Source organism: Branchiostoma lanceolatum, chromosome 5 (assembly GCF_035083965.1).
Source record: "Branchiostoma lanceolatum isolate klBraLanc5 chromosome 5, klBraLanc5.hap2, whole genome shotgun sequence".
NCBI classification, from domain to species: domain Eukaryota; kingdom Metazoa; phylum Chordata; class Leptocardii; order Amphioxiformes; family Branchiostomatidae; genus Branchiostoma; species Branchiostoma lanceolatum.
In genome coordinates, this window is record NC_089726.1 from 3626907 (window position 1) to 3652404 (window position 25498).

A 25498-nucleotide genomic window follows, 5' to 3' on the forward strand; every position below is an offset into this window, starting at 1 on the left:
ACCTGTCATTCATAAATAATATCACAAAGCCAACCTAGCCTCCAGCAATAAGAAAAAAATGTAATGATAAAACTGTAACTTGCAAAAGAAAACACCCGGAAGGAGTCTGCAACGGAGTCTATCGCAATTGTTCAACTGTATCTGTGTAACTTCGGCCGAATTCGACACTTTTGGTGTCTTCATGCACCCATGCCCTACTTCTTGAACTGCGTAACCTTTCCTCGTTGTCTATTGACCACGCCCACTATTCTGCCGACCTGTCATCCCCCAAAAAATACCACCAAGCCAACCTGTAATTGGGGATTTTGGGGCCGAAGGAGGTTAATCAGATGCGAACCCTGGCCCCTCGGCCCAGCAGGGAATCCAGTCGGTTAGTTCTTCTTCAGCGGAGTTTACCCGCCAACCCTCCGTGGATTCGCTCTGTTTTTCACGAATGAATTATCTACCTGTCGTGTGCAAATGATATACCATCGTTGTTCCATGGAGTTCTACATGCTCCCTAACCACACATTAAACAGTGCTTTTTCCTCTCCATTTTGCCGCCAACACAATGATTGTTCTGGATCAATTTAAAAGCAGCCACCCTGGACAGTCAACCACATCTAGCGACACCTAGGTTTTTTTGTCCGTACAGTTGTGACAGCACCACATCTCGTTTACTTGCAACAACAGCAAATATATAACAATTTGTTACTTGGTCCCTCTAGGGACGTGAAGTTCACCGCTAAAAGGTGTCGATTGCGCGGCCGTGGAAGGTAGAAATCCACAATCTTTTGATTAGCTTTATCTTGGCAATACTCCAAAGACCCTGGATTGTTGACTTCCACGGCCGTGGAATTTACCACACTTAGTGGTGAACTTGACTGAAAAGGATGATGTGGAACTTTTGAGAAATGTGAGTTGTGAAATGTGGATATTGTATAGCCGCCCCGGGTACTAAACAGCTAACCTTTGGCTTTGCACCCATGCCCTACTTGTTCGAATGCTTGCGTCCACTCCATGTGACTTCATTGTCTGCTGGCGACGCCCCCTTTTGTCATTACCTTTGCCAGAAGGTAATGTTTTCGGTTTTCCCATAGTGGAATGCCTTGTATGTTTGTGTGTTTGTATGTTAACAGTATAACTCAAGAAGCTGAGAATGGATCTTCGTGATATTTGGTAGGTGGGTAGGGATCAACAAAACGAAGGTTAAGTTCGATAATGGGCCTCCTGGCAGTTTCCTACGGCACTGCAGCGGGCTGTGTATGTTTGTGTGTTTGTGTGTATCTTATCAAGATAACTCGAGAATCTGTGAATGAATCTTCATGATTTAACTATGACGTTTTTTTGTGTGGAATAGGATTGTAGAATATTGAGCTGTCTTACTGAATCTGATGTTGTTGCCAACAAAGGCCTAGTTCGACAATGGGCCTACTAGCAGCTTCCTACGCCACTGAAAAAGATATCCCGTTGTCTGCTGGCAACGCCCCTTTTCTTAAGATAATACTGTGCCACTAGGAGAACCCAAATTGGTCGTAATGCAAACCATACAATCGTTGTTCTAGAGCCTTTTCATACAAACTCACATCTCAAATAATATCAATTCACGGTTTCAAAAAATTTCACATTATCCCTGGTAGTTAACCAGTGGTTGTCAATTACACTGCCGTAGAAGTCAACAATCCGCTGACTTTGGACACATCTGCCAGCTTTGCAAGACCTCCTTGTAAGACAACTAAACAGGACATACCTCTGTATGCATTATCTTTTATCTTCTCTGATCTGCCTTAAATGATGATCTTCGCTCAAATTATAATCATTATTCAGAACTACCAACCATGACGAAACAGCAGCCTGCGAATATAATGTGAGTCAGGCCTGGCAAAAAGTTGGGTTTCCAGTTATGATTCTCCCCTCCTCTTTCTCTCTCCCTCCCTCCCTCTCCCTCTTTCTCTCTCCCTCCCCCACTTTCTCTCCCCCCCTCTCTCTGTCATTGTCGGCCGAAATGATCTGACAAATAAAGTTTAACAATGTAAGACGAGGATATGAGCCAACTCAGGTTTTTTTACCTCTGCCACCACTGTTTTATCCTTACTGACATTTGCAAGACCTCTTTGTAAGGCAACTAAACCGGACTAAGCACACATCCACTAGAAATCGAAATGGGTAGATATAAAAAGATGCCCGCTGACGAGAGAATGTGTAAGTTTTGTACAATGAACGCAGTGGAAAATGAAATACATTTCATTTGCCAATGCCCTCTATATGACGCCGAAAGAAAAGAATTATATAAAACAGCTTCCGTTAATTCCCGTTTCACCATTTGAATAGCTTACAAAAAACCATATCACTACTAAAATCAACAAACCCACTTACGATACAAAACGTGTGTCTCTTCATTTTCCACTGTCTTCAAAAAAGAAGTCAAACCCAACCACAACCATAGTCAACCATAGTTAACTTAGAACTTTCACAGTAGACTAGATAACTATGTCGATTCCCATGTATTTCCATGTACTTGTTTGTCTGCATTTAGCCTTCGGGCATGAACTTGCAATAAAGTTATTATTTTTATTAGCACATTCTTTTATGTTTGTTTATCTGCATCAAGTGTGGTACATCGCAAAGAATTCGGCTAAAATCATTCAACCTTAACCAACATACATGTAATAAGCTTATGACATGGCTGAACGCTTCCAATAGACTCTTAGCTATTGTAGCAATAGTAGCAATAGTAGCTATTGTCTTTGCCAGTTCTGATAAACTTAACCTATTTCTTGCGTTGTTTTTGCGGATAGAGGAAGCTGCACCATGAAGTTCTCTGTTTGCGTGCTGCTCATTGCGATGGTCGTCATGGCGACGCTGACTGACGACACCACCGCTGGAAGGCTCCAGCGCCGCCGACTGCGCAAGTCACAAATCTCTCCAGCCGAAAGCCCAGGTGGGACCTTTTGATGATGGTGGCTGGTTTCTTTTGGACTTCTGAGCATTGCCGGAAGTGAATACAAGAGCGATACTGAGATTAAAGTCGGATATTCGTAGCGATCAGTTTTTGTTGTCACCAGTCTCCAATACCTTTGCGGATGTGTTGCGTTTTGAGGAGGCTTAACTGCTTTGCGGAACAAAGAAACAAAGAAACAAACAAATAGACAGACAAACAGACAAACAAACAGACAGACATGCTAGCCCTACCTCTCCATACGACAGTTAGTTTAATGGAATTATTGAAATCTTGCTCAGCATACAGAAACGCATCTCTAGTAGGAAGACTACATCCATGCATTCGACCACTAACTAGTCTAGGCGATTGGTGCAAAATGTAGGTAGAACTGTTCAAATTGTGGTAAAAGCATGAAACTTGGTATGGTTCAAGGGTGGCGCCAATTCGAAAAGCACGTTCCTTAGCAACTGTTGCTAGGAAACCAATTCCCCCCTTAAGAAATAGCTACATTTTTTGCTTATGCATGTTCCTTAGCAACGGTTGCTAGGAAACCAATTCTCCCTTTAAGAAATAGCTACATTTTTTGCTTATGCGCCATGATACTTTACTCTAGAAGATTAAAAGTTGGCAAATAATTAAGACATGCAACTTATAGCTCTTCATAATACGTTGTGTGAATAGTGGGTCAGAAACAATACAATTATTTTTGAAAGGGTATTTTGGGTAATTTTTGACAAAAATGTCTATTTTGGGGGTACTTTCTGACTATTAGCCCATCAGTAACACCAAAACTTGCTTCAAAATAAATATTATGATCCTCTTAAAGGTAATGACGCCATCCATGCGTATCCGCAACAGTCCAAAGTGTGTTCACAAGACACACATTTAAAATGAACAACGTACAAGATGAATGATTTAAAAACCTAGGCCGACCCCTTAGTCAGATCAGTAAAATCTGGAGAGCGCAAGGTAAAAAGTTACGTGCATCCGCCTTCCGATACATATATACATACTGTATTGCACAAGATATTTGCTGTATTGCACTTTTGTTGATACATAATAATATACATAACTGTTGATACATAATTATATATATATGTTCTAAAATGTAATGGAACGACAACATGTCTACCTTCCAATGGTTACAGATGAAATCAGCCAAACTTCAGTCCCTCCGTCCGTTTTCTTACAGCTGAAGAGGGAAGTCTGCTGGAGATGTTGTCAGAAGAGAAGTCTGTTCTGGTCGGCACTGAGAGGCTGATGAGCTGACTTCAAGGGGAAGCTGGAGCCGTCCAGACTTGAGAAAGAATAGAAATCTTTATTGACACAATAAAAGTACAGCGACTTTCTTTAGGTCTTCTACAACTGTACATGCAAACAGCAGACAATGGGATACAAAATGAATACTTCAACATGTCGAGTTTAACGTATCACTTACACTACTAGTTCTAAGATCTAAACATTCTTTGATATATTTGGCTATTTGTACACAGTAAGGGTTGTCTCCTTCTAGAATGTATTTGAATTTATCTATAGAATGGAATGTATCAAATTATGTTGAGCAAGCGGAAAGAAGGTTGAACAGCTTTGAGCGTTTATCATGATATGGTGGACAATCTAGGATAAAATGTTGTTCATCTTCAATTTCATTTGGACAGAATGGACAAAACCTCTGGTCAAAAAGATGGTAAGGGGTGTTTTGAGCTCCGCTTTGCCCCTCAGAAGATATCAGTCCAGCGATTATACGTGGGTGCTCATTAAAATTCTGTGCATCGCCAAGAATTAAGGTGCACAGTGAGAATTTCGGGGCATATTATATAGGATTCCCTTCGTACTTCAACTAGATGAAATTGAGTATCTGACTTTAACTTAACGAGTTGACATGCACAATACAGATGGCAGCTCAATTGTATATGTTTTTTCCTTCTCTCTCACCTAAAGTTCCTGGATTATAATGAGTTGAATTTTGTCACACATTCATAAAATGTATACTTTATGATCAAAGTTATGCCCCGAACTTTGAGTCGTGCACATTGTTTCTCGGTGAAGCTCAGAAGTCAATGATCACCTCTCAATTCATTTATTTTGAATTGTATTGAATTTATATCTTTCCAACAAAGATATTGACCAACGGTCAGCTGTGTGTAAGATACGAATAAGCGCACATCCACTAGAAATAGAAAATGGTAGATATAAAAAGCTGCCTGCTCACGAGGGAATGTGTAAGTTTTGTACAATGAACGCAGTGGAAAATGAAATAATACATTTTAATTTGCCAATGCCCTCTGTCTGTATGACGCCGAAAGAAACGAATTATATAAAACAGCTTCCGTTAATTCCCCTAGCTTTCACCATTTGAATAGCTTACAAAAATCCATGTTACTACTGAAATCAACCAACCCACTTACGATACAAAACGTAGGTCTCTTCATTTTCCACTGCCTTCAAAAAAGACGTCAAACCCAACCATAATCAACCTTAGTTAATATAGAACTTTCACAGTAGACTAGAAAACTATTTCGATTTCCATGTATTTCCATGTACTTGTTTGTTTGCATTTAACCTTCGGGCATGAACTTGCAATAAAGTTATTATTTATTTGCATGCAACTGTTCTCTGCGATTTCAAGCTTTTCTTCTCGTCGTGTGTTTTACAACACGAATGTGTGTTTATATATTTAGTTCATTTCAAGATGTTACTCGCCATGGCGAACCAGCTGGTAAACTGCTTCTTTGGTCACCAAAAGGCAAAAGAAGAATGGGACGTCCATAAGTGACATTAAAAAACCTCATTGAGTCAGAAACTTGTTCGAATGGAAAAGACTTGACCGAAATTATGTATAACAGAGAATACTGGAGACTAAGCTTTGTGAACGATCCATTTTGATTTGTAGTAGGAATATGTATGTATGTATGTATGTATGTATGTTGACATGTAGTTGTAAGAAGGCTTAGAGATAACAATGTAGAACTTTTCTTTATGTTATATGTACATTTTACAGACGACAGAAAATGATGCTTTTGTTTAGTAATCCTCAAACTCACAAGGTGAAAGTATAAAGAAGACGACGATTATACATTTCTGTATTCATTCCAAGGAACTGAGAACGTTCTTTCTGTACTCTTTGTGAGTATTGGTTTAATAAAATCCATAGGAAACTTATGCGTGTTTGCAATATTTTCCTGTACAGTAACGTTATACTAATGGACAGTATAGATAGCTAGCATCCGCCAGGCCTTCCCAAAATGACTGTGGACAGTACAATTTAGCAAAAATAGGGCGAATAGATGTCCAGCAGAGTAAGAGTGACAAATGACACCCTGTTGTGGCCAAACGCCCCTGGCAAACCGTTCCCCTCGTAGCCATAGTAGGATACCACGTTACTAGGGCATTATGCACTGGAAAGGTATGTAAGTGAGAACCTCGATGTACTTTTCGTCTGTACACTTGAAACCGGTCTTGGAGCTAGACTGGATAAAAGTTATAAACAGGAACTATACGGCTCCATATGTCTTACTGAGGGACGACTGTGGTGTGAAAGATGTCGGTTAGCTTGAAGAATGGATCCACTCTACTTGAAACTGCATGCTCCACATAGCCAGAGTAGTTAGTCTGGTCAAGGAGGTTAATTTAACCTCCTTGGTCTGGTAGAGACTACAATAGATAGCTAATAGCATTATCTTTATTCAGAACTATCGGCATGCCGGCGCAGCATTCTGGAGACATAACATTAGTAACCGAAACTATACTAGGCCAAATCATGGTGAACTCAACGTCCGTGAAGGGTCTTAGAGACAATATTGTGCTGTTGTTGCAAATAAATAAGATCGGGAAGCATACTGATTTGAATTCTTGATTGACAGAATGGGGGGTGTTGTCGAAGAGAATAGCATAGACGAAAAACTCCGTGTCACTAAATGCATTCCAGTATCCAGGGAAGGGTGGCTGTTTTTGAATTGATCCAGAGCATTGCATGGCGGCAAAATAAAGAGAAAAAAACACTATTCATGGTGAGGTGAGCAAGTTTGTAGAACTCTCTGGAACAACGGTACACATTTACATACGACCCAGTTACGGGCGGGCTTGGTGGTAATTTTGGGGATGACATGTCGACAGAACAGTGGGCGTGGTCAACACTAATTTTAAAATTTTAAATTTTAAAGGTTACGCAGGTCAAGAAGCAGGGCACGGGTGCTTGAAGACGCCAAAAGTGTCGAATTCGGCCGAAGTGGTCCAACAAATACAGTTGAACGATTATGATGGACTTTTGCCTCCGTTGCAGACTCCTTCCGGCTGTTTTCTTTTTCAAGTTACAGTTTTATCATTAGATTTAGTTCTTATTGCTGGAGGCTAGGTTGGCTTAGTGGTATTATTTCTGAATGACAGGTCGACAGAAAAGTGGGCGTGGTCAACAGACAATGAGAAGAGCTTACGCAGTTCAACAAGTAGGGCACGGGTGTATAAAGGCAACAAGAGTGCAAGGGTTAACCTTTTAGTTCGCATGATTCACTGTACATTCCAAATTGTTCGCGGGGATTTAATTTGGCGATAGGGAGAAAACGGAGTGTTCGCGGTGGTTTTAAGTTCGCGTTTGAAACAATAGTAGCGCAACAGTGTAGGAAGGCAAAATTTAAGTTAGCGATTTGGACACACCTGCCAGCTTTGTAAGACCTCCTTGTAAGACAACTAAATCGAACTCATTACCATAATCTTTTATCTTTGTTCATCCACATAATTGGTTTGGTGGAGTATTTATTTTCGCTGCAGTCCGCGCAGCTCCATTCCGCGGTTCTTCTCCAGCCAACTTGGTCAGAAATCCTGGTAGGTACTAGTACCAAATCTTCAACCAGTCTTTTTCTCCTTCTTCTTAATGAACTCGCTCAGTGCAAGGCCATAGAGGGCCACTCATCTATTCATGATCTAAGGAATTGACTTCCTGTATCATATAACATTGCTGGCTGAAATATATGTTGTCTAGTTTCTAGATTTTCGGTTGTATGGTGGTAGTTGGTTCGACTTTCAGCGAGCTTGTTTTAAGGCGACTTTGTCGGGTTAACTTTGTAAAAAAAAAAGGACAAGACTGTTTTAATGTGGCTTGTGACTGGAGGTGGCTGACTGTGTCAGGCGGTCACCTGTCTAGGGTTAACTGTAGTCGGTTGTAAGGTGGAAGTTGTTTCAATTTACGCGGTAGTGGATTTGTTTGAGTCCGTGCTGTGGTCTTTCGGAAAAGAAGAGGGGAAACAAAAAGGTAATGTCGAGCCTCGTCTAGAATTAAGCGGCAAAAAAAAATCACTTTTCGGGACATGTATAAGTCGTGCCCGCGTCATGTAGAGGTCTGCGCACTCTACCTCTCGCCACATCTGGTTCAAATTCCGCGGAGCCAGCGGCCCGGCACGACTGCCAGGGCACGACTGGAAAAGACTGCCCTATCGGCCAGCGGCCCGGGTTCGCGCCCGGGTCTGGGCACGACTGGAAAAGACTGCCCTATCGGCCAGCGGCCCGGGTTCGCGCCCGGGTCTGGGCACGACCGGAAAAGAATCCTATCGGCCAGCGGCCCGGGTTCGCGCCCGGGTCTGGGCACGACTGGAAAAGACTGCCCTATCGGCCAGCGGCCCGGGTTCGCGCCCGGGTCTGGGCACGACCGGAAAAGAATCCTATCGGCCAGCGGCCCGGGTTCGCGCCCGGGTCTGAGCACGACTAAAAAAGAAACCTATCGGTCAGCGGCTCGAGTTCACGCCCGGGTCTGGGCACGACTGGAAAAGAGTCCTATCGGCCAGCGGCCTGGGTTCGCGCCCAGGTCTGGGCACGACTAAAAAAGAGGCCTATCGGCCAGCGGCCCGATTTCACGCCCGGGTCTGGGCACAATGGGAATGAGGCCTACCGGCCAGCGGCCCGGATTCGCGCCCGGGTCTAGGCGCGACCGAAAAAAAGGCCTATCGGCCAGCGGCCCGGGTTCGCGCCCTGGCCTGGGCGCGACTGGGAAAGAGGCCTACCGGAGGGGGCGTAAAGCCCGCAGCCCCATCCCCAGTGAATGAGGGAGCTTTACGGCGTCAAACCTCTTCACGTAAAAGTACCCAACACACTTATCTAAAACTTAAAAGTAAAAAGACTAAAGGTAACCCGGTATGCTTGGATGAAAACACGATCTGTAGCGAAGCTGTATTGCAAATTCCAAATCATCGTCGTCATTCTACGCAGGCGACGCCCTTTTGAACATTAGCAGGTGAGCTCATGCCATGGTTGAATACATACAACATTAGACTCTTGATAAGTAGCTATTGTCTTTGCCAGTTCTGATAAACTTAACCTATTTCTTGCGTTGTTTTTGCGGATAGAGGAAGCTGCACCATGAAGGTTTCTGTTTGCCTGCTGCTCATTGCGATGGTCGTCATGGCGACGCTGATTGACGACAGCAATGCCTGGAGACGCCGCGGCTCAGGTGAAGGTAGGGCGTTTTATAATTATATAAGTTTATTTCAAATTCCTGCCCGAAGGCTAATTGCAAATAACATACATAAAAGTACACGATACAAAGTAAGTATAAACACGGCTAAACTAGATCATACAAACGTAATTGTCTATAACTAGTGAAGGGTTTGACTTCACTTTTGTAAGCAATGTAAGACGTAATGTCCCACCTTTTCTATAATTTGTGGGTTGTTGGTAGTCAAAAGAAGAACAGTATTTTCTTTGTCTGTAAGCTTAGAGAAATTCGGATAGATTTTAGTGGTCTGAATAGACAACTCATTTCGTGCATTATTATGAAATGACGGTTTGAAATAAAGTGTATTTCGTCTTCCACGGCATTTGTACTGCAATACTTACAAAGTCTTTCGTATATAACGTTAGGTAATTTTCTATACCGGCCTCTCTCTAAAGGTGGTTGGTTTCTTTTAAGCTTTGCAATAGATGAAGCGATATTGACAAAGAAGTCGCATATTCATAGTGATCAGTTTTTGTTATCACCAGTTTCCAATATCTTCGCGGATGTCTTACGTCTTGAGACGGCTTAACTGTTCTGCGATACAGACAAACATACAACCAACCAGCAAACAACAAACACAAAAAATATAGTCGGCCTACCTCCTTATATCGAAAGTTCTGGAAAATGTGAATCTTTATCAACATCCAAAAGCACAACTGTAGAAGGAGGAATGCTAGAGTGTACTGCATCCATGCATTCGACCACTTACGTACTCAGCGGCTGGGTTATCATGCCATGCATGTGTATCCGCAACATTCCAAATCGTCTGTCTACCTTCCAATGACTATATACACGAAATCAGCCAAACTTTCCGTCCATTTGTTTTCTCTCTTTTCTCTTTTGCTTTTGGACAGAAAATGACAATGTGACACTGCACTCAAGTTTTTATTGACCTACTTTGATTTGACAGTGCCACATACAGAGAACAACAGGACCATTTTACACCTGGGTGGTGGAACGAGGAATATCATGTAAAGTGAATTTCCGATGGGCACAACATTGATGGCGTCAGGGGATTCGAACCCGGGACCACTAGGTTCCGGGGAGAACACCGTCATGCCACATGACCTCACCGTTCATTTGTTTTCAGTCGAATGGCCCCTCTGTAAAGCAGTGTTAATCAATGAGCAGGGCTACCCTGGGTAAACATGACAAAATAAAAACATATGTGTCGAGAGCACATTTAGACGGTGCAAGATGTTTTACTTATCACAACAGGAAGATGGGCAGTACTGTTCACAGATGGTCCTAAGGCAGGACCACTAAGTGATTAGTTGGCACTTAAGAAGCAGTTCTGAGCAGGCAATCGGCGAGTGAACCTCTCATCCTTTGCTCTCCTGTACTAGTGGTTATTTACATAAAGTAAGATATGTACAGTAGAGTGTTTTCTCAGTGTCTGTCTTCTCCTCCTGTCTTTACAGGAGCTAAGGGGGGGCAGTTGGCAGCTGAGGAGTCGATTGTGCATCTGATGGATGCCGTGGAGCTGACTGAGGAGCTGGCTGCCAGGGAGCTGGAGGAACTGGAGGAGCTGAAGGAGCCCGGACTGGAGGAAGACGGTAAGGATTCTAGCCTGGTCCCACTCTCTAGGGGTCAGCTAAGGGGTGTTTTACCGGGCCCAGTCTGCTTTATTGAACCGTTTCTGGACTGGAGGAAGACGGTAAGGATTCTAGCCTGGTCCCACTCTCTAGGGGTCAGCTAAGGGGTGTTTTACCGGGCCCAGTTTGCTTTATTGAACCGTTTCTGGACTGGAGGAGCCCGGACTGGAGGAAGACGGTAAGGATTCTAGCCTGGTCCCACTCTCTAGGGGTCAGCTAAGGGGTGTTTTACCGGGCCCAGTCTGCTTTATTGAACCGTTTCTGGACTGGAGGAGCGCGGACTGGAAGAAGACGGTAAGGAGTCTAGCCTGGTCCCACTCTCTAGGGGTCAGCTAAGGGGTGTTTTACCGGGCCCAGTCTGCTTTATTGAACCGTTTCTGGACTGGAGGAGCCCGGACTGGAGGAAGACGGTAAGGATTCTAGCCTGGTCCCACTCTCTAAGGGTCAGCTAAGGGGTGTTTTACCGGGCCCAGTCTGCTTTATTGAACCGTTTCTGGACTGGAGGAGCGCGGACTGGAAGAAGACGGTAAGGAGTCTAGCCTGGTCCCACTCTAGCCTCTAACAGTCTCCGCGGGTCGCTGGAAAAATAGTAAAATTGGCCAAATAGAGTCAATTGTATGAAGGGAGTCGGCTACGGAGAGACGGTCCAATAGGCAACCTTAGGGAATGTTATCCTCCATGGCCAAAGTCCCCCGGCAAATGTTCTCTCTATTTCCTACGCGGTTAGTCTGGTAGAGACTCTCTAGGAGTCAGCTTAGGGGTGTTTTACCGGTTCCCGTCTGCTTTATTGAACCGTTTCTGATAGCCTTTCTACTTCGGCTGCCACCCTACTTCCGTCACCGAGGCGACGTAATTTAATTCAAGGCCGTAAAGCAACACCCCGAGCGGACTAAGCTGTCTGGGCGGGCGGGGGTCACTCCAAGCGCCGTAGAGATATCGGGGAACCCCCGAGGGGATGGTTTCCAGGCTATAAGGAGCCTTGTGAGCTCTGCTTCACCCCTTTGACTATCGCTCGTATCGTATGTATAATGGCGTTCTCATTTAAATGTACACATTTTGTAACTTCCGTTACCGTTTGGAGTAAGACGTTCCTGATAATAGAATATGCCACATATAAGATGCCAAACTGTAGTTTGTAAAAGCCAAAAAAAATTTGAGTCGTCATAAAAACAACAGTTCGGCACCTTTTATGTAGCATATCCTAATGTCAGGAACGTCTTACTTCAAACGGTAATGGAAGTTACAAAATGTGTACATTTAAATGTACATGTTTCGTCAATTAATGTTTTTGTAATTTTTTTGGTATCCACATTTTACAGACAACAAAAAGTGATGCAAGCTACTAGCGACCGTCCGGACGTCCCCAAACACAGAAGTTCAAACTTCTCATGACGTCACCAGGACAGGAGTAGCCATGTGACGATGTTCACTATAATAAGTAGAAGAAAATATATCTAGAGTGAAAAATTTCTCTTAATCATTTCTCAAGTAAATCGTACGGTGTGTTGTGGGCTTCCTTTCTGTTATACCTGAAACATCGCGAAGCTTCCGTTGGACACCATGTCGGAAATACATGTACATGTCGTTCTCTTTCGACAATCAGTTGTTTAGTACCGCGCACATGTAATCCCCATACCCACAAGGTAACAGTATAAAGAAGACGACGATTATACATTTCAGTATTCATCCATGGAACTGGGAACATTCATTCTGTACACTTGGTGATTACAGGTTTAATAAAATCTTTAGACAAATCGTGCGTGTTTGTAACATTTTCCTGTACAGCAACGTTGTACTAATGGACAGTATGAATAGCTAGTATCCACCAGACCTTCCTAAATGATTATGGACAGTAGAATTCGGCAAACATAGGGTGAATAGTTGGGCAGGAGAGTACGCACTCGGTACAGGTGCCACATAAAACCCTACAATGGACAAACGCCGCTGGCAAATCATTCTCCCCATAGCAAGAGTAGTTAGTCTGGTAGAGAGTAGAATAGATAATATCATCTTTGTTCAGAACTACCAACCATGCCGGTGCAGCATTCTGGAGACATAACGCGAGTAAACGAAAGTCACCAAGTTGAACTCCACGTCTAAAAGGGAATTGGTGACAAGGTACGGGGGGTGATCAATAATTCCTCGGCCTCGCCCAGAAATAAGGTGCACAACTCAAAATGTGTAGTATAATTTTAAAGTATGAAGTCTTTTATGAATGCCTTCCAAAATTCAAATCGTTGTGATCATTACTTTGCCAAGGACACTCAGTATCGTTATGTGAGGTAGAAGGATCAAAACATGGACAATTGAGCTGTGACCTGAGGTGTGCAAGTCTACTTGCTCTGCTGAAAGTCAGATACCCACTTCTTTTTAGTTGAAATAGAAAGGGAATCTTCATCAAACATTTTGAAGATTTCATGCCGATTCATGGCAATAGAAAATCAACCACACTGCTCTGATCACAGTTCAACCTTGTTTTTCTCGCCACTTACCTACAAGTTTTCAAATGGACGTCGACTAAAAGGTACTCCCCACAATAACTTGATGTTTGGTGGGTATTGCTAAAAGATGTCATACTTCATAATCATTCCCCAAAATTTGAGTAGTGAACCTTATTTCTGGGTGAGGCCGAGGAGTTATTTGTCACCCCTCGTACACCGATGGACAGCCTCAGGATTATTTGGAATGACAGAAAAGGGGGCGTTGCTATCAGACAATGGGGGGAAATTAGATTGAACGGAGAATGAACAAGTAGGGCATGGGAGTGTGTATGAAGACACTTGCACCAACTTGAAAGGCCGGCATCATTCATACTAATCTCCAAGCAGATCTAATGGTTGCGAAGACTGTATCCAATTGGCAGAATAAGTTTTTATGGCAACCTAAGCAGATCAAATGGTTGAGGAAGTTTTAAAAAACTTCTTCTGCCAGGTGGATACGGTCTTCGCAACCATTAGATCTGACTGGAGATTAGCATCATACATCGATGGACAGCCTCCAACAAAGTAAGGACTATCTTTAGAAAAGGGGGCGTTGCCAGCAGACAAATGGACACAATTCAATGGACAGTGAACAAGAAGGGCATGGGTGCAAACATTATTTTCCAAGCAGAGGTTTCGTCCGAGAGGGCTCAGAGAAGTGGCCGCGATTTTTAAAACACTTGTCTGTCCCTGCAAGAGAGGAATGTTAAAAATCGCGGCCACTCTTAGCCCTCTCGACTGAAACCTCCTCTTGGAAAATAGTACACACCACGACATGATTATTTATCCGTGTTATTAAGTACTGAAAAGTATAGTAGCAAAATAGTCGGGATAGTGGTATTGTGATGGTTTTATCCCATATTTTCTTACTGGCGAAAAAAGGGGATAGCTAAGCTGTTTATTACCTAGGGTGACTATTCAATATCCACATTTCACGCTTCACATTTCCCAAACGTTTCACATCATCCCTAGCAGTGAACTTCACGACAAAAGAGGCAGTGGAAGTCAACAATCCACGTTTTTATATGAACCTAGATAAACACATCGAAGTCAGAGAAGACCGGTGTCCCAGCGATTTAAGACGTCAAGTAGAACCCACTGTGGAGAGATACTGCAGTATGAATAACGCCCCTGCAGTTCCAGAGCAAGCTGCTAAGGAGCTCAAACCGACACCACTTCTTTATTACATCACAAGCTATCTGCCACCCAAAAATCAAGACCATGGCACGTCCAGGTCAAAAGATATAAAAACGGAAGTTCTGCTGCAGTACCAAGGTCACATACCAGGGGGCCCAAAATCGACCTTGAATTTTGGCTTCCCAACAGCCGCCCACATACCAAATATCATCGTAATCCATCAAGAGGTTCTTGAGTTATGCTGACTAGAGTAGTGCGGAAACACAAACAGACAGACAGACAGACAGACACACCCAAAACTATATCTCCATTTTTCATGGAGATAATAAACGTCACATACACACACTGTTTGCAAGGCATTTTTACACACTCAAACCCCTCGTAGGTCCTCATAAGTATAATCAGGATATTTTCTTTCGTTAGCCATACAATTCAGGAGTCTAGGACTAAGCTGACCAGCGGTCAAGAAGCGTCGGAACATGGGACCCCCTTGTCATGTCCCTTCCGAAAGACACCCCAACCGACAGGCCCTTCCCAGGATTCGACCAGGGTCTCCCAGTTTGCAACTGATTGAAACCAGGCTAGGAACTCAACTGTGAGGCCGCTGCCAGTTGAGCTACAGCAACATCCCTGTTGTTGGAACATTGGACTGTCAGAACATAGGATTTTCATGATATATTGCTGTCAATTTCATATGTTATTTCTGACCTACATGGTCCATGCTGTTATTCTTCACTAGTAACTTCTAGCCCCGTGGAATGAAAGCTTCTGAAAGGTGTTTGTGTGCCGTCGGCCGGTCGGACCGGACCTGTTGTGACCTGGATACTTTCGGAGTCATTACAAAATACCTGCAGATAACATCTTTTTGACACCACCAGTTTCTTTGTTGAATCCGAGTACAAAATAATCTCAAAGGAATCGCTGGATCATTTTGTTAAACTTTTTATATCAGTTCACAAATGGTTCACGAAGGGGGCTTTGACGATGAATAAAAACTATTTTATATTTCGTTGATGAAGGTTAGACATCCAGGTAATTTTTCGGCGTATCCACATTTTTTTGCCGTATATATCACGTAGGTGCTTAGAAAGACATGAATAGCAAAAAGATCAAAACAAACGTGAGCAACGATGACCCCTGACCTCTGACCCTTGCCACACCTGCGCGAGTGACGTACATGAGATCAAAGCCGCCGCCCGCGACACGTAGCCCGGCTGGCGGAGTGCCAACAACAATGGCAGCGGTCCGGAGTGGCGTCTACCCGGCATCCATTGGTGAGACTTATCTGTATTCGGAGACACTTTCACTCGTGTATTTTGTGCAGTTATGGTTAAGGTGATGTCACTGAAAAGCAGCCTGCCTGATTCATTTGATTTGTGGTTTCGTAATCAGCCGTTTACTGCCACATAACAATAGGCAAATATTACCTGTGTGTATTTGATAGTAGATAGTAGATGTAGATTTGTTTGGGCGACATACATGTACCTTGACGAGCCTTATTTGTACTCGGCGACACACTTTCGCGTATCTTATGTAGTGGTGTCAAATGTGATGTCCCTGGAGCGCAGTCTTGGTTTATGAGTTTGGTGTATGGTTTCAGAATCAGTCATTCATTGACACGTTATTGTGCCAGGCAATATTGCCCACGTATTGTTGGGGCGAAATACGATCTTGCCACAGGCAAAGTGCCTTGGTGGGCCTTATTCGTATTCGGCGTCACTTTGGCTCATGTATTTCATGTACTAGTGACAAAGGTGATGTCCCTAGAGCACAGTCTTGTCCGTATAGCAATGTTTTATCTAGTCTATGGTTTCGGAAACAGCCATTCATTGCAACGTAACAATAGACGATATTGCCCGTGTATTGTTTGGGTGCAATACGATCTTGCCACAGGCAAAATACATTAGAAGGTTAAATATACACGATGGAGTCTTGCAAATTATGGGTGTTTTCAAGCCTGACGTAAGAGTCAAACATCTCCATTTCGGAAGGGAACCAGTTTGGCATATTTCGCATATCCTAGTCGCACTGCTGTTGCTTCAATCAATTTTGTCTATTATGTGAATATAATAAGGCCATAGTCATGGGTGTAAATCTTTACCAGACTACCACACATGTAACTCACAAAATGTGGGGTAAAAGTGTGATTTTAGATATATGTATAACCGGAAACATCCGCTATAATGATTATGAAAAAGCCTCACGTCTGAAGCTAGCGAGTCGTGTTCCCAGAGCTATTACTTACACCGAATGTGTTCGCCCGGTAGTCTGTACATGCACGAGCCCACGCACGGGATCAATGAAAGGTGGTAAATCATTAAACGGAAATCAAAATGGCCGCGAGTTGAAGTTGATGTTGTCGTCGATCTCTCTGCTGTGTATAATATCCATGATCAAACCCGTGCCCCGCAGGTACAAACATGGCACAGGAGGAGTGGCTGCCGTCATCCCTGGAGGAGATGCGGCTGGAGATGGGGAGGCTGCGGCAGGAGCTGGACCAGGCCACGCAGGAGAAGATGCAGGCCGCCGAGTACGGGCTGCAGATGTTGGAGGAGAGACGCCTGACGTCACAGCAGTACGAGGAACTGGAGTCTGTGTACGAGTCGACCAACAGGGAGCTAGATTTCGCCAAGAAGGTGAGAACGTCAAAAATATGTTAATTTATAAGACGACGGACAAATAGCGCTAGTAACGCCACACCTGCGTTACATATGACATAGCTATTCAATATTGTATTGCCAATCACCCCCCCCCTTTTAAAAATCAAAATAGCATTTATATCAATGATGCTGATATATCTTTTTGTACTTGACCACTACATCGATGTACATAATCATCACAAGATCGCCCGTTAGTTGATACATGTAGTTAGAGATATTGCTATCGATAAACAATGGTCAATACTGTAAACATGTAAAAGGATATGGCCGAGACAATGGAAGTTGTCATTGCCTGTTCCCGCCAAGTTTGTATTTAGTCACGGTCGCTACTTAAACATTTGATAAACGTTAAGGTGGCTGAGGAATTTCAATGATAATCGCTTTATCGAGTTCAAAACCACCATAAATTAACCCAAAGTGGAACTAACAAAAACGCCAACATAACTTGCGAATATATCTATATCTTTGGCACGAACCATGGAAGCTAATTTACCATGACTCGCGCAGAATTTTTAATCAGCAATTTATGATACACCAACCACCAGACGAATATCAGTAGATGTTTTATTTAAGATAATAAGTGAGAAATTATAAGAGATTTGTTGTCAATTTGGCAATGATGTTTGCTAAAATATAACCACAAACGGCTCCAAATAACATGGGTGGTTACACCGTACGTACGGTCGCAATCCGTTAATTTAAATGCTACCGTAGAGGTCAAAGTCTACGCAGTCATGCGGTCATGCCACGTACAAAGGGCACTGGGCACCCCAATGACCCGACGAATTTACGATCCCGCAGTTTTCTCACTTTTACTCGCCAATTTTCTATTCGACGATCGCCTATCTCTAGGAATCTCATTTAGATAGGATAGTAATGGGATGATTGGGCCGTGAGCTCTACCGGGCCCACTCAGGGCTGGCGCAGTTAAATGTCGATAATTGGCACTGGCGCCCTTTGCCTCGTTTAACCCCATCGATCGGTGGGCCATCAGACGGTAAATGTTGCATAAGAGGCGACTGGGGTCTGATGGTCATGGATACCGAGGGAGCCTACGTATTCATACGAATTGTACGGAATGAATATGATTTTCTAACGGAATATCATACGACTTTCATGGAGTTCGAATTCATACGATCCACTACTAAGAAACATACGAATTTTACGGAAGTCGTGCGAGTTTTATTAACAGTACGGCCCGTTTGTATTCCGTAAAACTGCTATGAATCCCGTAAAATCCGTATGAATACTTTAATTGGCACCCCTGGATACACTGAGAACACCCCCCAATCATAACAAAGGTCACACAGTTTTCAAACGTTGATCTTCGAAAGAGATATGTGCATTGTCATGCCTAGCTAAACAAAACGCATTGCTTGCTCTGCATTGATCCATTTGCGTTTGTTTTGTTCATAAACGGTTTTGTTTGTTTACATGGAGTGCATCGACACGACAGCAATTATGCTTGGGAGACGAGCTCATCAAATATGCTGTAAACTTAAAAATCACTGCACCTAGGATCCTCTACTTAATGGAGGGCAAAACTACTTTCATCCAGGCAAATTACGAGTACCCTTCACAAGATACAAGAACCTTTACGTAAATGTACCAGTATGAATATCAAGTGGCGGTGTTCTTTGCATATTCTGTCATTCAATTGTAAGAGAATCTATTCGAAACGGTCCTTTCATCACTGAACGATATACAGGCTATACAGAAACAGAAGCTGGTGTGTTACGCTGAAAGCCGATTTTACCGACTATACAGATACAGACATGCGTATACATGATATGATTCCTAGCGCTCACTCATGTCCTATTTCGGACGTACTTCAATGATACTCATTCATCAATTGTAAAGACCGCCACGTCAAGACAGATACTAGTTACATACTAGTGATTTGTATCTATATAGCCGGTATAGCCGCCATTCGGCGTACCACACCAGCTTCGCAGGCACGCGGCGCAGCAGCAGCTGGTTATATTACGCCGAACGACCTGTCACGTCTAACCTTCGCATATCTAACTGCATGCATTGTTTAAAGCTATCTAATGAGGATGCTTCCACGGTACTTGGTTGCAACGAGTTCCACTCTACAATCGTTCTAGGAAAATACGAATTTTTGAACACATCAATCCTAGGTTTGAAAGTCTGATACTTAAAGGCATGGCTATTTCTTGTCCTTTGATCAAAGTAGTAAAAAGAGTAGCATCCCTTCATGTTGTATACTTTCATCAGTGTTACTGACTCAAGATCTCTTCTATCTCTTCATGCAGAGCCTTGAAGACTTGCACATGAGATATCAGAAGCTGTCTCAAGACAGCCAAGAGCGGGAGGAGACTCTGCTGAGGGAGACCGCCACCAGAGAGGCCGGGTTCGTCAACAGGATCGCCAGCATGGAGGAGGACGTCAGGCACTCCAAGCAGGTGGGTTGTTTTGTTTCGAATATTTTCATATTTTTCCATTCGCTAGAGGTAAATACGACAACTAGACGGTAATTTGAACGACATGCTGCTACCTGTAATTAATGTACATATTGGATGAATGTTTGTTTCGTTGTCATCGTTACTGTATGTATTGTTATTTTGATATTGTATTTGTATGTGATAAGAAGTCCAGGAAGACTAGTGATGTGCCTTAGGGCAAAGTTCAAAGTTCAATAACACTACAAGGAAATTCAGGACAAACTAGAAAAGCAACATTTTCGAGAAAATTCCCTCCCACTAATAAAGGAAGTATGAAAACTAATAAAGACACATGAGATTACATCAGAAATACTTCTGATAATACAAAAGAGGCAAGATTTAATAACAACGTTACTTGAAATATTATAACATTAATTTTGCCATGACTAGTTTTATTTTGTGTTACTTAAACTATTACTACATTCATTACCTCCAGTCTTTCCGATAAAATATTATTACGTTCAACGTTACATTCATTTTGCTAACGATCTACATGAACTGATCATTGTCCTGACATGGTCTTGATTATCTTCTCTTTTCAGTCTCTTTTGTTACTGCTGTACTTTGTTGTTGAAACGACTTAAAAGAAAATCTTCTCTCTTCAGGCATTAGCAAATATCAAGTCTGAAAACGAGAGACTTGCAAGATTGAAGCTCGAAAGCGACCAAACCACCGAATCCCTTGAGAACCAGAGAAAAGAACTCAAGGAGAACATCAAAGAACACAAACAGCGCGAGACTAGGCTGATGCAGGACTACAGACAGCTGGAGGAGGACAACCTGCTGCTCAAGAAACAGGTAAGATTTGTTTGTTTGTATTAATATACGCATCTTAAAAATAACGAGCTATTCACATGTATCATGTCATCTAAAAACGACGATATAATTGGAAACTATGTGAATTTGTGTACAAATGTTTCAAGAAGAGAGAAGAGACTCTGTAGATTTAGATTGAATATATCACAATGTTCCATTTCTTTTACTTTATGTTACCTAATGCATTTAGCCCATGTTGGGCATGAATATGCAATAAAGTTCATTGTCATTGTCATTGTCATTGTATTGCATACTCGGTGCACCACATCACGGCGTAACACAATTGTTGTACTGAACAGTGCAAGCTGCATATCTGGACAGATATATTTGATCCACTCACACCGGGAAGGACACCTACTCTTTTCGATATGTGTGGTGGGTTCTTTTACGTGCTCGAGGTGTGGCTCTCCTCAAACACCGGGACTCCAATTAACGTCCTACCCGAGGGACGTCCCTAACCGAAGCTTGTTACTCATTTTCGCCTGAGTGAAGTGAGGAAAGTCGTATAAAGATGGCACAAGCTTTGTTTCATTAGGCACTGAAATACTGAAACGACAAAAAACATTGCCATGTTTAACATTATATTATATGTGCATGTACAATGTAGCTGTGTGTATGTTGATGAAGGTTAGACATCCAGGTAATAGGATACGCCAAGTGGCATTTACTCAACCAGCTGGATGAAATTTGAAAACCGTCAGTCGTTTCAGTCACTGACGAAAGACAGCGGATGCAGTCTGAAACGTCTGATCGTTTCCAAATCTAAATCCAGTTGCTTGAGTAATTGTACTTTTGGGGTAGCTGTTTGCATACTTAGATCATCTTCTTCTTTTCCGAAGATGTCTGTCCTGAAATCTTCCCAAGTGGAGCAGGGTGCCTTAAAGATTGAGAACAAGCGTCTCCTCGACGACATTGAGCTGGTGAATAGTCAGCTGAAGGAGGAGAGCAGAGTCAAACAAGTCGCACAGAAACAGGTATATCACACGCACCTTTCTGCTGCTGTATAACTGTGTGAAATGCATTGTTTGCAGAGCACATCACTGCCAAGTGTGAGGTATTGCATATTGCTACACTTAAGCCTGCTGCAAAGAGAAACCGATATTTTGAGAGAAAATTTATATCGACTACATATAATAAAACTTTGTTTTTCTAAGTTGTATCATATGTAGTCGATCTAAATGTTTAGTGAAGTAAAATAGATTTAAAGGCAATCATCGCGGCCACCATGACCAAAGTTATGTTGACTACATAGGCTACACGGCAATCGCGAGGCTTAATATCAATGCATGAAGGTAGAGTATATATACAATTCTCCAAAATGCAATACTATGTATTCATATCCACCCAAATGACCAACATATCCTTGACCTTACCTAATGCGTGACAATTTTCTCTTATAGTTGGAAGAAGCCCTGTGCTCTTTAGACGATGCACGAGAACAGAAGATGGTCTTACAGCAGCAGGTCGACTCTCTGACGAGTAACCACAAGATTCCAACGACTCCGGAAGAACCCAAGATCTTCTCATCACCGAGACAGTCTCCCACTCAGGTCACCGACTTCCTCAGCGAGTTCCGGACGTCAGAGACTGACATGCTCAACGAGCAACTGGAAGAGGTAAGCACATTGTTCTTCTCCTTGTTTTCCCGTCACCATCATCATTATCATCATCTTGACGAGCTAGTAACGTTAGCACTGATATTATTTTTTAGCTCTTTCCCTCCATCGCCCCCGATATTCATGGAGTAACTAGCTCTAGGAAGGTCCTAATGTTTTACCAAAAGAAATGAAATTGAAGTCTTCATTCTTTGATGATTTCTACAAAAAGAACTTTTACAATGTCAGAATGTTCAAATCGTGCAAGAGAAAAACATTTATAACTGTCGGCATTTATTATACAATGTAGATTAAGAGGGAGAAAGAGTCGTTGCTGAGGACGCTTGAAGAGGAAAAAGGAAAAGTGTCTGAGACTGAAAACTACAATAAAAAGGTAATGTTAGTTTAATGCATCTTCTTTCTTATGCACAATACACAATCAAATGCCAAAAAGAACAAGCATGTGCGTTGTGCCTTTATGTCGTTTGTTTGTTTGTTTTGTATGTTTTATTTAGATCTCCATTAATGTCACATGAAGAACCACTTTTCTACCTCACGTAACACCTTACCTTACACTTACATAATAATAAAATGAAATGTAAATAACAAAACGTATACAATTGGTAAACAGAAAATCATTCAAAATCAACTATAGTGACGTTACGGGTGTAACAACTAATCTCAACCACAAATCTCACTAATATGCGATTCTGTTTCCCTGCATCGTAACTGTAGTTGGAAACTGAGAAGCTGCGATATCAGGACAGCATCAACACGATCCACAAGGAGCTGCAGGCGATGACTGAGGAGCTGAAACATATCTACAAGACCGCGCTGATGGTCAACGGAAAACGGCTGAGCAGAATAAAAGAGGCTGGGAGGTAAGACTTGTTTATTTACCGTTTGATAGGGGTGTCCCTGTAGCCACATTGGTAGACGTCTCCTGGTCGATTCGAATCTGTGGAATGGCATCTTGGTTGGAGGCTACATTCGTCTTTCGGAAGGGACGTATAATGGGGTCCCGTGATCAAGGAGGTCTATCGAGCACATTGAAAGACGCTACAACAGCCTCATTGCCCAGATGGGTACCTACTGGCTGTACTTTAGATGGATATCCTGCGAGTCCTCTGACCTGGAAACCATGATAAAAAAAGCCTGGAAATCATGATAAAGGTAGTTACGGATTTTTCTGCCCAAACCTTAGCAACTCATTTGTTTCGGACATACCAGCACCAGAACAAACCTAGTTCAGCTTTCCAATCATTTTCTTACAACATTGTACATGACACAATTTTGCTTCGTTTTTTCCACAGGACTCCTGTTGCAAGGGAGAAGCAACCGGCTCGGAAAAGAAGTGGGAGCAAACTTGAAGCCAAGACGAAACAACATTTAAGACCGTCCGGCACAAATAGCCAAGACTCTTCTTCTGAGCTAGACAGAAAATCTCCAAAAAAGAACTTAAAGTCTTTATCAGGGGACAATGTAGCAGAAAGAACACATAAGCCAGAAAATAAAGTCACGGATCCAATTACTTGCCATGTGCTGCTTCACACGACTAAAGACCAGATCAAACAAGTGAGACGCACGGTAGACAGAACACTCGACATCACCAGTCAACTGTCGTATGTGGACTCATCCATGGCCGCCGAACGGTTAGAACTCCAGGAGCAGGTCCAGAAACTCAAAACTCTGCTCAACTCCAAGAGGGAACAGGTCTCGTCTCTGCGAACTGTGCTAAAAGTCAACAAAGCAGCTGCGGAGACCGAGATCGCGACTCTGCAGCAAAACTTCGACACGTCGCGAGTTAGAGATCAGGAGGAACTCGGTTCCCTCTGGGAGGAGGTGCAAGAGCTTCGGGATGAGGTGGCGAACTTCCACGCGCTGCGCACGGGCTGGGCGGGTCGCTGCGACGATCTGGTAGCGCAGGTAGAGGAGATGCAGGATCACGTCGCCGCGTTAGAGACAGAAAAGAACGACGTTCTGAAGAGACAGGAGTCAGACGAGAAGGAGAGGAAAGAACTGGAGGCCGCTCTCATGGCGGCCGTGCAGCAGAAAGTTGAGTTGGAACAGAAATTAGAAGATTACCTCGACCAGTTCAACCGTTTGAAAAGGTCCAATTCACGGGTTTCGTCGACAATCAATGTAGTATGATGTTTAGCAACTTCCGTTTCCAGTAAAGATGTCTCTCAATCTAGCGATGTTAGCCTCCGTTTCAGACTCCTTGCGGCGGTTTTCTTTTTCAAGTTACCATCTTCTTATTACGTACCGGTAGTACAAAAATGAAATAAAGAAACGGTAACTTGGAAACGAAAACAGCCGGAAGGAGTCTGAAACGGAGGCTACAGTCAATAGACTATTCCAATATCGAGGTAGTCATTTTCTTTTGTCAACGAAGATATTTTTTTCCCATCGCAAATTCCTGCCTTAAAAAGGTCCAGCGGTTTGTTTTAAGCATGTATGTTTATGATATTAAATTTTGGTTTGTATATTACGTACGAAACACGAAATAACTTGTTTGTTTTATTTGTTCACTGGTCATTTTATTTGTGTCAACAGTATTAGAGAACCAGATACTCAAAAGACCTTGACTTGTAAAATTATTTCCTGAAAAAAGTGGACTTGATGTGTGTGTGTGTGTGGGGGGGGGTCCATCCAATACAGCGTCATAGAAGCCTAATCTTGGCTGAATGGATGGATGGAGGGAAGGATGGATGGATGAATGAAGGGACAGATGAATAAATGAATGAATGAAAGAATTGTTTAATAGTGTCCTCAAGAACGGTTATACATGTTAACAAAAATAGTGTTCAGTCACACGACAATTTAGGAGGAAGATCTAGCATGCCGTTATAATCTAAAGCCCCTGTCACACTTGTGCGTACATACAAGCCAGCATGAGCTGCGTATTAACATGTTTTTGGTCAAGATTGAGTTTTCAACCCAAGAAGTCAATTCCTTGGTTCGATAACTAGGCTGCACAACGATGGGTCAACGCAGAAAACAACTTCTTCCCCGCAAACGATGTTAATGCGCAACTCATGCGCACTTGAATATACGCACAAGGCCCTAAAGATCGACTGGGAAAGGTACGGGTAAAGGTTTCGAATCCCATAGTGGGAAATTTGGCTCTCAAATTGATAAAGTTTTGTAATTGCAGCTATTAACAATGCATACAGCGTAAGTGGCAAACTGTTAATGTGCGTTTGTTATCAATAACCCGCCAATCATCATTTCAAGTGAGTGGAAACTTGCTTGACATCCGCGCGCGCATAAAGTTTCGTCCGATTCGTCCGATTTCGCATCAAATTTTTGGTGTCTAAAGGATGTCATCCTTATCATTAAAATCA

The 25498-nt window shown here is 42.8% G+C and overlaps 1 protein-coding gene and 2 long non-coding RNA genes across 3 annotated transcripts; all 3 read left to right on the forward strand.

Annotated features, from left to right (window-relative positions):
- The first annotated feature begins 304 nt into the window (after positions 1–304).
- LOC136434460 (uncharacterized) lies at positions 305–6082 on the forward strand. The gene is made up of 2 exons (XR_010755748.1): positions 305–2920; positions 4113–6082. It is a non-coding gene; the product is annotated as an uncharacterized lncRNA (long non-coding RNA).
- A 1341-nt stretch (positions 6083–7423) lies between these two features.
- LOC136434468 (uncharacterized) lies at positions 7424–12753 on the forward strand. The gene is made up of 4 exons (XR_010755749.1): positions 7424–7741; positions 9256–9365; positions 10826–10960; positions 12319–12753. It is a non-coding gene; the product is annotated as an uncharacterized lncRNA (long non-coding RNA).
- Positions 12754–15766: 3013 nt separating this feature from the next.
- On the forward strand, positions 15767–24642 carry LOC136434462 (protein bicaudal D homolog 2-like). The gene is made up of 9 exons (XM_066427270.1): positions 15767–15890; positions 17029–17252; positions 19553–19702; positions 20347–20538; positions 21396–21530; positions 21957–22172; positions 22462–22545; positions 22887–23032; positions 23465–24642. The coding sequence occupies exons 1-9, from the start codon at positions 15794–15796 to the stop codon at positions 24300–24302; spliced, it is 2082 nt and encodes a 693-aa protein (XP_066283367.1). The 5' UTR covers positions 15767–15793; the 3' UTR covers positions 24303–24642.
- The last annotated feature ends 856 nt before the right edge of the window (positions 24643–25498 follow it).

Coding starts and splice junctions, on each gene's coding strand:
- LOC136434462 (XM_066427270.1), top strand. CDS start 15,794: ATGAGATCAAAGCCGCCGCCCGCGACACGTAGCCCGGCTGGCGGAGTG. Junction 15,891..17,028: donor CGTCTACCCGGCATCCATTG/GTGAGACTTATC, acceptor CGTGCCCCGCAG/GTACAAACATGGCACAGGAG. Junction 21,531..21,956: donor AACAAGTCGCACAGAAACAG/GTATATCACACG, acceptor TTTCTCTTATAG/TTGGAAGAAGCCCTGTGCTC.